This window comes from Polychytrium aggregatum (genome assembly GCF_025602895.1).
Source record: "Polychytrium aggregatum strain JEL109 chromosome Unknown BJ171scaffold_10, whole genome shotgun sequence".
Classification (NCBI taxonomy): domain Eukaryota; kingdom Fungi; phylum Chytridiomycota; class Chytridiomycetes; order Polychytriales; genus Polychytrium; species Polychytrium aggregatum.
The window spans coordinates 660,096-672,420 of record NW_026516212.1 but is presented as its reverse complement, the minus strand read 5'-3'; the positions used below and the strand labels follow the sequence as shown (position 1 = coordinate 672,420).

Genomic DNA, 12,325 nt, shown 5'->3' with positions numbered 1-12,325 from the left:
TGGTGATGATGATGTCGCTGATCCGATCGAGCCGCTTCCGGAGTGGGAGCTCAGCATTTCGTTCCAGGAAGGCGGTGTGCCCGAATGGAGCAAGGTATCGCAGCTGGCCCGCAGCAAAAGACACCGAGTTCACCCTGAAGGTTCGGCCCAGCACAAGCTGATGAAGCAAGATGGCGTGCTCGACACGGAGGTGTGTTTCGCTGTTTCTCGTCAAGCAAGCACCTCTGGGCTCTGAGTTCTGGGTTCTTGTGCCGATGCTGGCTTTGGAGACGGCGTCGTCCGAAAGAGAGAGCGAGGAGAGCCATCGAGTGCGGATGGGTTTCGGCCAAACTTCTCTCGCCAACGTTCACCCGACCGGGGCTCGCTGCCATAGACGAGCATGCAGTCATTCTTTGTTCCGCACAAGAACTTGATCATGCCCAACGTCACCGATCCGCTCACCGTCCTCAACTTGGCCAAAATGACCTTCAACTCGTACTATGAGCCCGATGCACCCGAGTGGAAGGAGATTCCGGGATACAATCAGGTGGGTGGTGCTCGCAACTGCGTTCGCACCAAATATGCGAATGCCCACTCGGTCGAACGAGCGGTCCTCCCGCCTCCGTTGCCACTGGAGATTCAGTCTCATGATACTGCATGCGCACATGCATATATTGACACATGCACCGGCAATTGGAGTTATGTCGCCACCCCATGAGGACGGCATGACTCACCTGTCCATATGCTCATCCTCCCGCCTCTGGCTGCTCCCTCCTCCTCAATCGGTGTTTTACGCATCCTCTAGACCGACAAGTTTGGATGGATCGAGAAGGGCATTCGCGGCCATGTCTACACGGACGACACCCGCGAAGTTGTGATTCTGACCATCAAGGGCACTTCGCCGCTGACCCCGGTTTCGGGCGGTCCAACAGCAGAGCAAGACAAGCTCAACGACAACATGGTGAGCGAGCGTGCTCGATCAATATGCTATCTGGGCCTGACTCTCGACCATCACGCACACAGATCGTCGTATTGGACGATCCACAATGCTCGCCAGACACTCACGCCGCCGCTGCCGCGCTCCTCAGATGTTTTCATGCTGCTGTGCCGGTTCGTTCATGTATCCGGTTTGCGACTGCTGGGCAAAGGGCAACATCTGCCACAACAGTTGCCTGAGACAGCGCAGCAGCTTCCAGGACTCGTACTACAACCTGGCACAGGTACGCCTTTCACCATCGAGCGCAGGAGTTTGTGCCTCAGCATGTTTCGCAAGCGGGTCTGTGCCTTTGCTCCCCATCGACTGATTGATGCCGCCGCCATTGGTATGGGCTGCTTTCCCAAACAGACCATCTACGCCGCTGTGCGCTCGTGGTATCCGCAAGGATCCAGCTTCTGGCTCACCGGCCATTCGCTTGGAGGTGCCCTCGCGGCCCTGACGGCCCTGACGAACGACCTGCCCGCCTTTGCCTACGAGGCACCCGGCGAGCTGCTCTATGCCAGTCGCATTGGTTTGCTGCCCGAGCTACCGCCCAACGGAAGCCAGCGCCCGGACTATACTGAGTTCCTCAAGACCCTGCCGATCTACCACATCGGCAACGACAAGGATCCGATCTACCTCGGCTCGTGCGTCGGCCTTGGAAGCACTTGCTGGCTCGGCGGGTATGCGATGGAGTCTAAGTGTCACGCTGGATACGAGTGCATCTACGACGCCTCCAAGAAGGCCAACCTTGCAGAAACAGGCGCCGACTCGGACAGCTCGACGATGGGAACCGACGTGCGATACCACTTGATTGCCGATGTCATCAAGCTGTTCTTGGAACCTCTGCTGCCCGTGCCCCCGTGCCAGGTCAAGGAGAACTGCCAGGAGTGCACCGACTGGACATACGTCGAATGAACGGACCGAGCTCTCCAGCCAAGGGCAGCTTGAGCAACCTGACGGCTCGATGTACACGATGGCGGTGTTCCAGAATTTGCATGAGAGCCGGGTATGGAATAGGTGCGAGAGCAATGCAGTTGCGAGCCGCAATACATTCCATATACAAACCGAGGACATTTCGATGCTCGCGGATGCCCACGGATGATCATAGACTGGTTGCTCATGGATACGAATCGATGCACATTGATGCACACTGATGCACAACCACATCCCGCTCTCGTAGAAACGGGGAGCGCTCGATCCGTCCCGTCGGTGGCAGTGCGTCTGTGCGACCGTTGCCTTCGCCAGCCCAAAGAGGATTCCGCCAAAGCGAGATCTCAACTACCCACTCTCCTTCACGCAGACTCTGTCCATCTCCCCCTCCCTGGCGACCATCTAGCGTCCGCCACCCGACCCAGTGCTCCATCCGCAGCGAGCGCCGTAAACTTCAACTCGCATCGTCTGCCCCGCTAGCTGCACCTCTGCCACGATGGAAGGCCGAGCTGCCCGGGCCGGAAAGGTACGCCCAAGCCCCAACTGGCAGCACACAACCCAACCCATTGCGCAGAGCCGAACAGCAGTCGCCCGAACAGCCCTCCCCGACTTCTCCCCGAGACCCAGTGGCTCATACGAAGCCCATGTGAAACAGTGCTCTCGCTGGACCTGTATCACTCCGATCCTCCGGCATCACATCCCACATCCCATCCCATCGTGTCCCTTAAATATCATATTGCTGACACTCGGTATTGCCCGATCTATGTCCTCAACAACGAAATCTCCAGGTCCAGAACAAGACACCTGCGGCCCTCCAGATCACGGCCGAGCAGATTCTGAGAGAAGCCACCGAGCGAACTGAGGGCGAGTTCAAGCAGCCCCGACAAAAGATCACCGATAAGGAGGAGCTCGACGAGTTCAAGCTCAAGAAGCGAAAGACCTTCGAGGATGCTATCCGCCGCAACCGAACTAGCGTTGGCGCCTGGCTGAAATATGCCGCGTGGGAGGAGAGCATGAACGAAATGGAGAGGTAGGCGATCCCAAACCTCGCCCCTCCTTTCCCGACAGTCGTGTGCGTTTTGGCCCTCGCTGGCGTCGACCGAGCGATCTGTCTCTGTTTGGATTCTGGCTCTGGTTCCGGCTGTGTCCAGGCCAGCGATCGACTCTGTTTGCGGCTGCGGCCCGACATCGTCGACCCACTGGGCCTCGCTCATTCGCATTCATGATATATCCTTCCACATGCTCATTCTCTCGATACTGATTCTTCTCCATTCCCTGCCGGATACTCCAGAGCCCGGTCCGTATATGAGCGAGCGCTCGAGGTCGATCACCGCAACCAGGCCCTGTGGCTCAAGTATTCCGAGATGGAGATCAAGTGGAAAAACATCAACCGCGCCCGCAACATCTTTGACCGAGCCGTTGCGCTCCTGCCGCGAGTCGACCTGTTTTGGTACAAGTACACGTACATGGAGGAGATGCTGGACAACCCGGCCGGCGCCCGCCAGGTCTTTGAGCGCTGGATGGCCTGGGAACCCTCGGAGGAAGGATGGATGGCTTACGTCAAGATGGAGAAGCGGTAAGTGGGATGTGTTTCCGTGGCGACACAGCTCCACCGTGGATCTGTTCGTCCACTCGTCCCTCCGACATGAGCGGCAATGTCAACGTCAGCGTCGATGTCGATGCGCATCTGGCAATGCCGATCATCCAGCCCTGTGAGGCGGACAGGACAAGAGCGCAGCCGACTCATCAGGGACTCCTCTTTGTCGACGCATCATCCGAATCAGATACGGCGAGGAAGAGCGCGCTCGCCAGATCTTCCAGAGATTCGTCAGTGTCCATCCGGAGCCGAAAAACTGGCTCAAATGGGCCAAGTTCGAAGAGCAGAGTGGCCATGTTGGTGAGTCGGAGAGGCTTGTTTGTACTTTCTGCGCGAATGGAGCCCGATCTGCCAGAAACGATCAAGCACGATTTGCTTACGAGATGTCCCCCCCCCCGACTGCGACGCATCCATCGATCCGGTGCAGACACGGCGCGCGAGATCTACACCCAGTGCCTATCGACTCTGGGAGAGGATTTCGTCGACCAGAACTTTTTCGTGTCCTTTGCAAAGTTCGAGATCCGCGTCAAGGAGATTGAGCGTGCCCGAGTCATCTACAAGTACGCTCTGGAAAAGTACACCACCAAGGGCACGTTTGAGAACCTGCAAAACTCCTACACCCAGTTCGAGAAGCAGTACGGCGTGCGAGAGGGCATCGAAGACGTGGTCATCAGCAAGCGGCGACTCAAATACGAAGAGGTACAGCAAGCCGCGTCCGATTCTTCTGGCTATGATGGGGAGCGGGAGGGATGGCGAACTCATGGCGCTCCATGGACAGAGCCTCGATGCCGCACGGAAGGGATTGCTGACGATCTGCCCCGACATGGAAACGGCATTTGTGGATCACCGATACCGTAACTGCCCCGTCTACAGGAGATTGCCGCAAACCCAAAGAACTACGACACATGGTTCGACTACATCCGCCTCGAGGAAACCCAGGGCGACCACCCCAAAATCCGCGAAATCTTTGAGCGCGCAATTGCCGAAGTCCCGCCTGTCCTCGAGAAGCGCTTCTGGCGCCGATATATCTACCTGTGGCTGTTTTATGCGGTTTGGGAAGAGTCACAAGCCAAGGTGAGACGCTGTGACCAGTGGAAAGCACTTGGACTGCATTGGACTGCATTGGACCGCGTTGGACTGCATTGGACCTTGACTGTGCACGCTGTGACTGATGGCTCTTCCCCATGGGCAACTCTGGAAAGGACGCCGAGCGTGCCGGACAGGTCTACAACCAGTGTCTGCGGATCATCCCGCACAAGACCTTTACCTTTGCGAAGGTGTGGCTGCTGTACGCACGGTTCCTCGTCCGGCAAAAGAACTTGGAGCAGGCGCGCAAGACCCTCGGCATGGCCATCGGCATGGCGCCCAAGGAGCGGCTCTTCAAGGGCTACATCGAGCTCGAGATCCAGCTGCGCGAGTTTGACCGCGTGCGTCTGATCTACGAAAAGTACCTCGCCTGGAATCAAAGCAACTGCTACGCCTGGGTCAAGTTTGCCGAGCTCGAGACTGGCGTGGGCGACTCGGAGCGTGCCCGCGGCATCTTTGAGATTGCCGTCGCCCAGCCCGAGTTGGACATGCCCGAGGTGCTCTGGAAAGCATACATCGACTTTGAGATTGGCGAGCAAGAGTGGGAGAATGCCCGGAGTCTGTATCAGCGTCTGCTGCAGCGGACAGACCATGTCAAGGTACGACCCTCATCGGCGGCAGCTGCACGACTTCCGATGCTGGTAGTGCGGAGAGGGACAAGAGGCGGCCGAGTGGACATGCCATCCGTCGGTCCTGAGCGATGCCGCCATTCGTCCTGGATCTCTCTGGTACCATTGTGCCATCGTGCCATTGTGCCATTGTGCCCCATACACGGTGTCTTGTCGCGGGACTCCTCGTCCATGTTGTTGAAATCTACTTTGCCCTTGCACGCAGGTCTGGATCAGTTTCGCCAACTTTGAGTTCCAAGCCCTCGACAACGGAGACGAAGCCGAGCGCGCGGTCAAGGCTCGCGAGACCTTCGAGACGGCATACCAGAATCTGAAGCGCAAGGAAATGAAGGACGAACGAGTGGTGCTGCTCGAAGCCCTCAAGGAGTTTGAGACCAGCCACGGCAACGCTTCAACACTGAGCAAGGTTGAGGCCCGCATGCCGCGAGCGGTCAAGAAGAGAAGAAAGCTCCAGGACGAGTTTGGCCAGTCTGCCGGATGGGAAGGTGAGTCGCCGAGAGTGCCGATTGGCCGATTGGCCGAGTGGTGGGCGGGTTGAGTGGGTTATGGGAGCGGTATGGGTTGGCGTCTTGGTCCCACTCCCGCCGAGACCCCATCGAGAGTCCGTCGAGTGGCCAACTTGCCGGACTTTGGCACTGACGTCCGTTGACTTGCTCCCATCCAGAGTACTTTGACTACATCTTCCCTGACGACGAGACCGACAAGCCCAACCTCAAGCTGCTCGCCATGGCGCACGAATGGAAAACCAAGATGGCGCAGCTGCAGAGCAATGATGACGACGATGACGACGATGATGATAACGACGACGATGACGACGACGACGAGGAGGAGGAGGACGATGACGATGAAACGGCTGGTAACGGAGAGTAGCCCGTCTCGCCTCGCCTCGCCTCGCCTGTCGCTCTTCATTCCGTGTCTGTCCATGGCTGTGCTGACAGAGTTCCCACATGGTGCCGGGGTTGTGGGCGGTACAAGACCCGCTGCCATTCCAGAGTGAGATGTCCATTCGGCGCACCCAGCTCCCAGTCCCGACTCCTGTCTCGAGCTCGTTTGGCATAGTAGTATGCGGACGGGGCGGGGGAAAGTTGACTTTATGTCTGTGGGGCGAGTATAAGCATAAGCTTGGAGACGCAGCCGGCCAGATCGGTGTCCAATAAACCTCTGCCGACGGACAGTCCCCATTGATTTGTCGAGCCCATTGATTGTCGAGCATTGATTTATCGAGCGATGAACGGCGGCACTGTTCGCCATCCTGCTGTGAGCCACCATCCGCCCGAAACTCATAGTGAAGCCAGGGTTTCTACTTGGCAAAGTATTGAATGACACCTGGACTCAGCAATGACAGCGTTAGCGCAGTGCAGCACCGGACGGGGAGGTACGACGCAACAGAGAAGGTAGAACATCGCAGTCGCTCAGTTTGTGCCGCATGGTAATTGCCATTCGGCGCCAATCTGGTCGCTGGCCGCTGGGAATCGTGTCTCACTCCTGCCTCACTTCTGCCTCACTCCTGCCTCACACCCTCCGCCCACGAAGTGCACTTTCGATATCGACACGACTCACCGTATTTGCCGCTGACCATCCAGTCGGGGTCCTCGCGGACAAGCCGGCCTTCCTGGCCTTCGTCCAGACCGACGCAGACATTGGCCTTGTTGGTCCGGAGCATGACGAAGGGAGGCAGGCGAGCGGTTGCAAGCGGGCCGATAGCAGTTCCAAACGGCGTGGTCACCGGCCACTCGCAGTCGTACACCATCTAAACACATCAACATCAGGAATGACACGGAATGGTGAGACCAGAAGGGGGGGGGTGGGAGAGCGAGAGAGCGAGGGGAGGGGGGAGATATGCCCGACCGAGCGGCAGTCTGTTGCACCATACCTTTCTGTAGTTGAGGTCGCCCTTGAAGATCAGCAAATCCGAGCGCGAAAGCTGCTCCTCGAGTTCCGGTGCACATCTCGGCAGCTCATGGAACGCGTACGGCAACGTCCAGAAGGGATGAACCTGGACCGACCAAATGCCCGACCGGAGCCACTGCTGCCAGTCCTGCACTTTGCTGCCGAGTGCCAAAGCAGCCTCGCCGGACTCGGCGGCGAGCTTGGCGCACGCCTGCAGCGTCCATTCAAAGTCGGTTGGGGTGACGTCGCTGACGAACCATGGGAAGGCCTTGGCGTGGAAGACGATCCTGGAGGCGGTTTTGGTGCGGACCAGCCAGTCGGCCAGCATCAGATCGGTGAAGAGCTCGAATCCTGATGGGTGCAAGGGAGGAGAGACGAGCCAAGAATGGGGCGGGATTGTCGGCACGGATGAGCTTGGTGCTGCTGGATGTGTGCATCAAGCGCATCCTCACTTTGCCAATGCCAGATGTGCTTCCTCCTCCTCCCTCCTGTGTCGACTCTCGGGAGTCGCTTGCGCGGGCCCAATAAATGACATCGCAAAGGCAGCGACAGTGGTAGAAACAGCGATAGCCGTTCCTTGCATACCCGCATTGTCCAATATGATGTCGATCTGCGACTCCTTGAAGCGCAGAGACTCGAGCCGATCGAGGAGGATCTGCTCGTTGTTGACGACGATGTGCTTCTCGTTCTCGCTGAGCGACTCGGAGCCAGACTTTTGCATCTGGTGCAGATCGGCGTGATGGACATGGACGAGCAGCGACAGATCCGATTGGTTGCCCCAGAGCGAGAACTGCACGAGCTGGCGGGTCACGAAGCGATAGGCCTCGGGATCGATATCGAGATCGAGATCGAGATCGGGCCTGGGTTTGGCAAGGGCTCCTTTGGTCTCGTTCTCGGAGACTTGGGCAACGAAGCTGGAGAGCGACAGAACCGACTGCTGGGATCCGTAAAAGGACGACTGGATGGTTGGGCATGACGGTCGAGGCCGAGGAGTAGCAGAGCGGCTGTCAGTGGACGGTGGTTTACCGCAAGGACGGTGGTTTACCGCAAGGACGGTGGTTTACCGCAAGGACGGTGGTTTACAGCATGGACAAACCAGGCCGGCGCTGCTTACCTCCTTCTGCGACTGGAAGGGATCATAGCTGGACCACTCGGGTGTCAGCAGCAGAGCCTCGCGGACGGCTCGGTACTGGATGGATGAGTTGGATAGATTGCGTGGATCGAGAGCAAAGGACGGAGACGGAATAGCAATGCGATGAGTACGATCGGTGCGATGAACACCATCGGTGTCATTGTGAATGTCCAGCCGAGCAACGAATCTCAGGCGAGCGAGTCGACAGAAGCCAGAAAGTGGAGGAGAGATGAGCCTTGGAGCTGTACCATATAGCATTCCACGAAGAGCCAGGGACCGTCAAACCAAGTGGGCGGCAGGCCCGATGCTTGTAGCAGCCCAAGAGCCTCGTTCCATGCGGCTGCATCGTCGCCCTGGTCTTGGATGTCGGGCAGCGTCTTGTTGCGCTGGAGATTGTACTTGAGGCCGGCGATCCTTTGGACGACGTCGGCGGCGCCCGCGGCTCTGGGATGGTCTGCATCCAGCGAGTGAGTGTATCGATGGAGAGCATCGATCGCCTTGGTCAGGATGATGGGGAGGCGGTCTTTGATGGTGACATACGCAAACGAGTCGACAACCGAGCCGCGCAGCGGTGGGCGAGGCGGGATGACGGATGCCATGTCTGTTGGATTCAGGGGCCAGATGTTCCTGTTAGATCGGCCGCGCAATGCTGGATGGAGCTGCAGATGGAATTGGAAGAGCGGCGGATGGAACAGAGCAAACCGACAGACCTCGCGCCAACGACCCTGGTGCGAGTGGCTTGGTCTCGGGAACATGTCCGTTCTCGCAACCGCCAGCGACACCCGCCAAGAGATAATCAAGTGCATCCGCTGGGGACGTGATGCCGCCAGAGATGTATTTTTGGTCGATTCGAGGAAAATGCAGACAGACAGGAGAAGGTAGGCCGTGGCGGAGGCCCCACAGAGATCGTACTTTGACATGCCAAATCACAAAGACAAGCCAACACAGCAGATGGGTCGGGTCAACAGGGTAGATCAATACAGCAGGCGGCGGTCGAGACGACAGCAACCGCAGAGGCAGCAACAAGAAGAGCTGCGGGTACAAAAGGAGGGAGGGGGCTTGTGGACACAGCCGCGAGATCTCGGATGTGCAGAGGGGGCTTGAGAAGACGCAGTCCAGGAGTGCAGAAGATGATTAAAATAGGCGGCGTTCAAGGCTTGTTGAGAGCGGCTGAGAGCGGCTGAGCGGCTGAGAGCAGAGCTGGGCGACGGGCTTTAGGCCACAATCGGTGTTCCAATAACCAGATCGGAGCCGAGTGGGGGAATAGAGACCGTCGGGGCGGTGCTCTTTTTCAACAAGAACAGGGGAACATCCTCCTCTCCATCGTCCGCGGGTGTCGTCTCGCCGCTCGGCGGTCTGGATGCTCCCAGGCGTATCGGCTGTCGAAGCGAAAGGTCGGATGTGATGGCGGGCTCGGTCAGGGTCACAGGGGTGAACGAGAGTCGCTTGAACTCGAGCGACAGTGCCAGGGGGATGTTTTCCTCAGCATCGTCGGTCGGGGTCGGCTCGCGGTTCAGTCGACGATCCTGTCCAGGGGTTGGCCGGCTGAGATAGGCAGGGTGTAGTTGCTGGCTGTCGCCGTGGCTGTTGCTGAACCGGTGGTTGCGCGGGCTGGGCGCCGCAACGGGAGCCTGGAGGCGACCCGAGCCCTGCAGGGACGGATCGCTGTCGCCGCGGGGTAGCACGGCCGACGATCGCCGCTTGGGCTTGGCGGGCATCGGCTGGGGGTAGGCAGGGTAGTAGTACATGAGCGCCTCGCCGGTCGGGAAGACTGGCGACGACACTCGCCGGCTCTGCTTGATGCGACGGAGCTCATCCTCAGAACGATTGACGGCGAGCGAATGGTCTCGGCCCGAGGCAAAGATGGCGGCGGCGTAGGGAGGAATCGGGTGCACGGGCGTTGCGGCTTCTCGGACGAACATGCCGCTGGCTCGGCGAGGGTCGGCTTGGCCAGGCGACGGGGGTCGGGGCGAAGGTTCGGGAGAGACATCGGGGGACGAATAAACTGGAGCGATGGTGGAAACGACGCGGCTCCTTCGCTTTTTGTCGGCCGGAGCTGTGGGATTGCCGGTGGCAGCCGAGACACTGATCCCAGGGACAGACAGAGGTGCCACCATGGCGGGCGGCTCCTGGGGAGAAGGGCTCGCCGGAGAGTACATCAGGACCGGCGTCGACGAAGCCATGGGCGAGAGCAGATACGGGCCGGAGCTCGGATAGATGGTGGCGGGCTGGATGCTGGCGGACAGCGACTGGCGATGCTTTGCCTTGAGCTTCCGCATCTCTTCGTGATCCTGGGGGCTCTTGACGGCATTGAACTCTGGGTTGATGTGATAGGTTGTGTTGTGGGCCGTGTGGATCGAGACTCGGTTGCGCTTGTTGGCCTTGGGCGGCTCGGCCGCATCGAGCGATGAGGCTGCCGGCTCGGAAACCTTTGAATCCGACAGGGTTTCGCTGGAGGAGCCTTCACCCGAGCAGCTGCTGTTGCTGGCTTGCTCGGCGACAGTGTGAGAGAGGTTGGAGGGCTCGAGAACGCTCGAAGATCGGGTGCCGTTGGAGTAGACCGAGTTTGTCTTTTTGTTATCTGCACGCTGGCGACTAGATTTCTCGGTCGCCGTCCACTCGGGCAGGGGTTTACTGCCGGCCTCTTCCTCCTCATCGATCGAGTCTTCCTCGGCAAACTTGATGAGCTTGTTGCGCCAGTAGGTTTTGATTTCGGAAATCCGCTCAACGAGTCGGATGATGGATCGCTGTGTGCGGAGCGAGACCGAGGCTCTGGAGGAAGGCCGGGAGACTGGTGCCGGAGATGCGGGAGGGGTGCTGGCGACTTTGGAGACCATGACGGGAGACTGTGGACGATGACAACGAACGAACGGGACGACTGACTGTAAGTGGAAGCAGAGAGACTGCCGAGGATATGTGGGGAAAGAAATAGGCGAATCGGTTGCGAGAAAAAGGTGAATTGGGCGACGGTAACAAGTCTATCAATGGCGCCTCGGTAGGATGTCGAAGCAGGCAAGGGCAAGGAGCAGGAACAAGAAACGACAACAATGGCCAGCAACGACGAGACTAGGCGAGATAGGGTCAAGGAGCAAGGTTGTGGGCACGCAACGCAGATCCCTCAACACTTGGATGAAAGGCAAGAGCGGTAAAGGTGAGGAAGAAAAAAAAATAGGCGGCGGGTCTGAAATAGAAGCAGGGCTCATGCACTGCAAGGAGCAGCGATGGTGTTGGTGGTGGTGGGGGAGCCGCGATAGGAGCACGTTGGGAGACGAGCGGCTGGCAAGAAGCAGCCGAGCAGAATGGGTGCGTGACAACGAGTGCTGTGCAAAAGACGAATGGCAGCTGTGCAAAAGGCGAATGGCAGCTGTGCAAAAGGCAGATGGCAGCTGACGGCGGCAGCGACGAGGACAGGAAGATCTGGGGAGAGGGAGGGAAGGAGGGTCCGAGGAAGACAAAAATCGGCAGATACGGGATGCCTGAGCACAATGACTCAGCGCGGCGGTCCAGGTTTGGCCAAAAAAAGAAGGAAGATCAAGGCGGCCGAGGAGCGGATTTGCCCAAGGGCCAAAGAAAGCAGGGCCGATGATGGCACAGACCAGGAGGTGATGTTGGACGCACGCAAGAGGGACCGACGGATCGACGGATTGAAAAGCAGAGAGAGAGAGAGAGAGACAGCGGTGCGGCCCGGGTGGAGGACAGACAAGCATCGGCGCTTCTGGTCCCAGCAACCACTGTCTGCTCAGAGGCCCGCAAGGCCAAACAAATGACCCCCCAAAAAAAGCAAGCGGCCTGGGGAGGGAAAGCAGTTTAAGGGACGGCCATGCCGTGCTGCTGAGCCTGTACGCTACCTGACGGACTGGGAAACAGGCAGCGGTGGCTGGGGGTTTGGATGGGGTCGGGAGACGGCAAGGCGGCCAACGGAATAAGAGGAGCGATGTGCTGCGGGGATCAATGGGGGCGGGTCAGCATGATGCTCAAGGGAGCCGATGCAGGGCGGCAGCAGCAGCAACAACAACAACGCATCCCATCTGGAGGCGGTGACGGTGGCAAGACACAAAAGACTACCTGGTGCGAATGAATGATAAGACCTGGGCGTGGCTGAT

General features: G+C 58.7%; 4 protein-coding genes across 4 annotated transcripts; 2 read left to right on the top strand and 2 right to left on the bottom strand.

Moving 5' to 3' along the window:
* Positions 1 to 200: 200 nt before the first annotated feature.
* Positions 201 to 2,030, top strand: BJ171DRAFT_17517 (Alpha/Beta hydrolase protein). Its single transcript, XM_053106009.1, has 4 exons — positions 201 to 526; positions 785 to 940; positions 1,068 to 1,199; positions 1,325 to 2,030. Exons 1-4 carry the CDS (start codon positions 380 to 382, stop codon positions 1,871 to 1,873), a joined length of 984 nt encoding a protein of 327 aa, XP_052968769.1. The 5' UTR covers positions 201 to 379; the 3' UTR covers positions 1,874 to 2,030.
* Positions 2,031 to 2,247: 217 nt separating this feature from the next.
* BJ171DRAFT_17480 (uncharacterized protein) lies at positions 2,248 to 6,526 on the top strand. Its single transcript, XM_053106003.1, has 9 exons — positions 2,248 to 2,414; positions 2,677 to 2,918; positions 3,180 to 3,464; positions 3,673 to 3,785; positions 3,913 to 4,184; positions 4,359 to 4,559; positions 4,688 to 5,170; positions 5,406 to 5,685; positions 5,865 to 6,526. The coding sequence occupies exons 1-9, from the start codon at positions 2,385 to 2,387 to the stop codon at positions 6,068 to 6,070; spliced, it is 2,112 nt and encodes a 703-aa protein (XP_052968768.1). The 5' UTR covers positions 2,248 to 2,384; the 3' UTR covers positions 6,071 to 6,526.
* Positions 6,349 to 8,900, bottom strand: BJ171DRAFT_17478 (uncharacterized protein). The gene is made up of 6 exons (XM_053106002.1): positions 8,471 to 8,900; positions 8,205 to 8,279; positions 7,676 to 8,048; positions 7,074 to 7,441; positions 6,761 to 6,950; positions 6,349 to 6,526 (listed from the first exon to the last, which is right to left on the bottom strand). The coding sequence occupies exons 1-6, from the start codon at positions 8,819 to 8,821 to the stop codon at positions 6,501 to 6,503; spliced, it is 1,383 nt and encodes a 460-aa protein (XP_052968767.1). The 5' UTR covers positions 8,822 to 8,900; the 3' UTR covers positions 6,349 to 6,500.
* Positions 8,901 to 9,381: 481 nt separating this feature from the next.
* Positions 9,382 to 12,082, bottom strand: BJ171DRAFT_17467 (uncharacterized protein). Its single transcript, XM_053106001.1, has 2 exons — positions 11,819 to 12,082; positions 9,382 to 11,068 (listed from the first exon to the last, which is right to left on the bottom strand). The coding sequence occupies exons 1-2, from the start codon at positions 11,927 to 11,929 to the stop codon at positions 9,437 to 9,439; spliced, it is 1,743 nt and encodes a 580-aa protein (XP_052968766.1). The 5' UTR covers positions 11,930 to 12,082; the 3' UTR covers positions 9,382 to 9,436.
* Between the last annotated feature and the right edge of the window lie 243 nt (positions 12,083 to 12,325).

Coding starts and splice junctions, on each gene's coding strand:
- BJ171DRAFT_17517 (XM_053106009.1), top strand. CDS start 380: ATGCAGTCATTCTTTGTTCCGCACAAGAACTTGATCATGCCCAACGTC. Junction 941..1,067: donor ACAAGCTCAACGACAACATG/GTGAGCGAGCGT, acceptor CGCGCTCCTCAG/ATGTTTTCATGCTGCTGTGC. Junction 1,200..1,324: donor CGTACTACAACCTGGCACAG/GTACGCCTTTCA, acceptor TTTCCCAAACAG/ACCATCTACGCCGCTGTGCG.
- BJ171DRAFT_17480 (XM_053106003.1), top strand. CDS start 2,385: ATGGAAGGCCGAGCTGCCCGGGCCGGAAAG. Junction 4,560..4,687: donor GGGAAGAGTCACAAGCCAAG/GTGAGACGCTGT, acceptor AACTCTGGAAAG/GACGCCGAGCGTGCCGGACA. Junction 5,686..5,864: donor CCAGTCTGCCGGATGGGAAG/GTGAGTCGCCGA, acceptor GCTCCCATCCAG/AGTACTTTGACTACATCTTC.
- BJ171DRAFT_17478 (XM_053106002.1), bottom strand. CDS start 8,821: ATGGCATCCGTCATCCCGCCTCGCCCACCGCTGCGCGGCTCGGTTGTC. Junction 6,951..7,073: donor GCGACCTCAACTACAGAAAG/GTATGGTGCAAC, acceptor TGATGTGTTTAG/ATGGTGTACGACTGCGAGTG. Junction 6,527..6,760: donor GATGGTCAGCGGCAAATACG/GTGAGTCGTGTC, acceptor TGCTGAGTCCAG/GTGTCATTCAATACTTTGCC.
- BJ171DRAFT_17467 (XM_053106001.1), bottom strand. CDS start 11,929: ATGCTTGTCTGTCCTCCACCCGGGCCGCACCGCTGTCTCTCTCTCTCT. Junction 11,069..11,818: donor GCGTCCAACATCACCTCCTG/GTCTGTGCCATC, acceptor CATCGTCCACAG/TCTCCCGTCATGGTCTCCAA.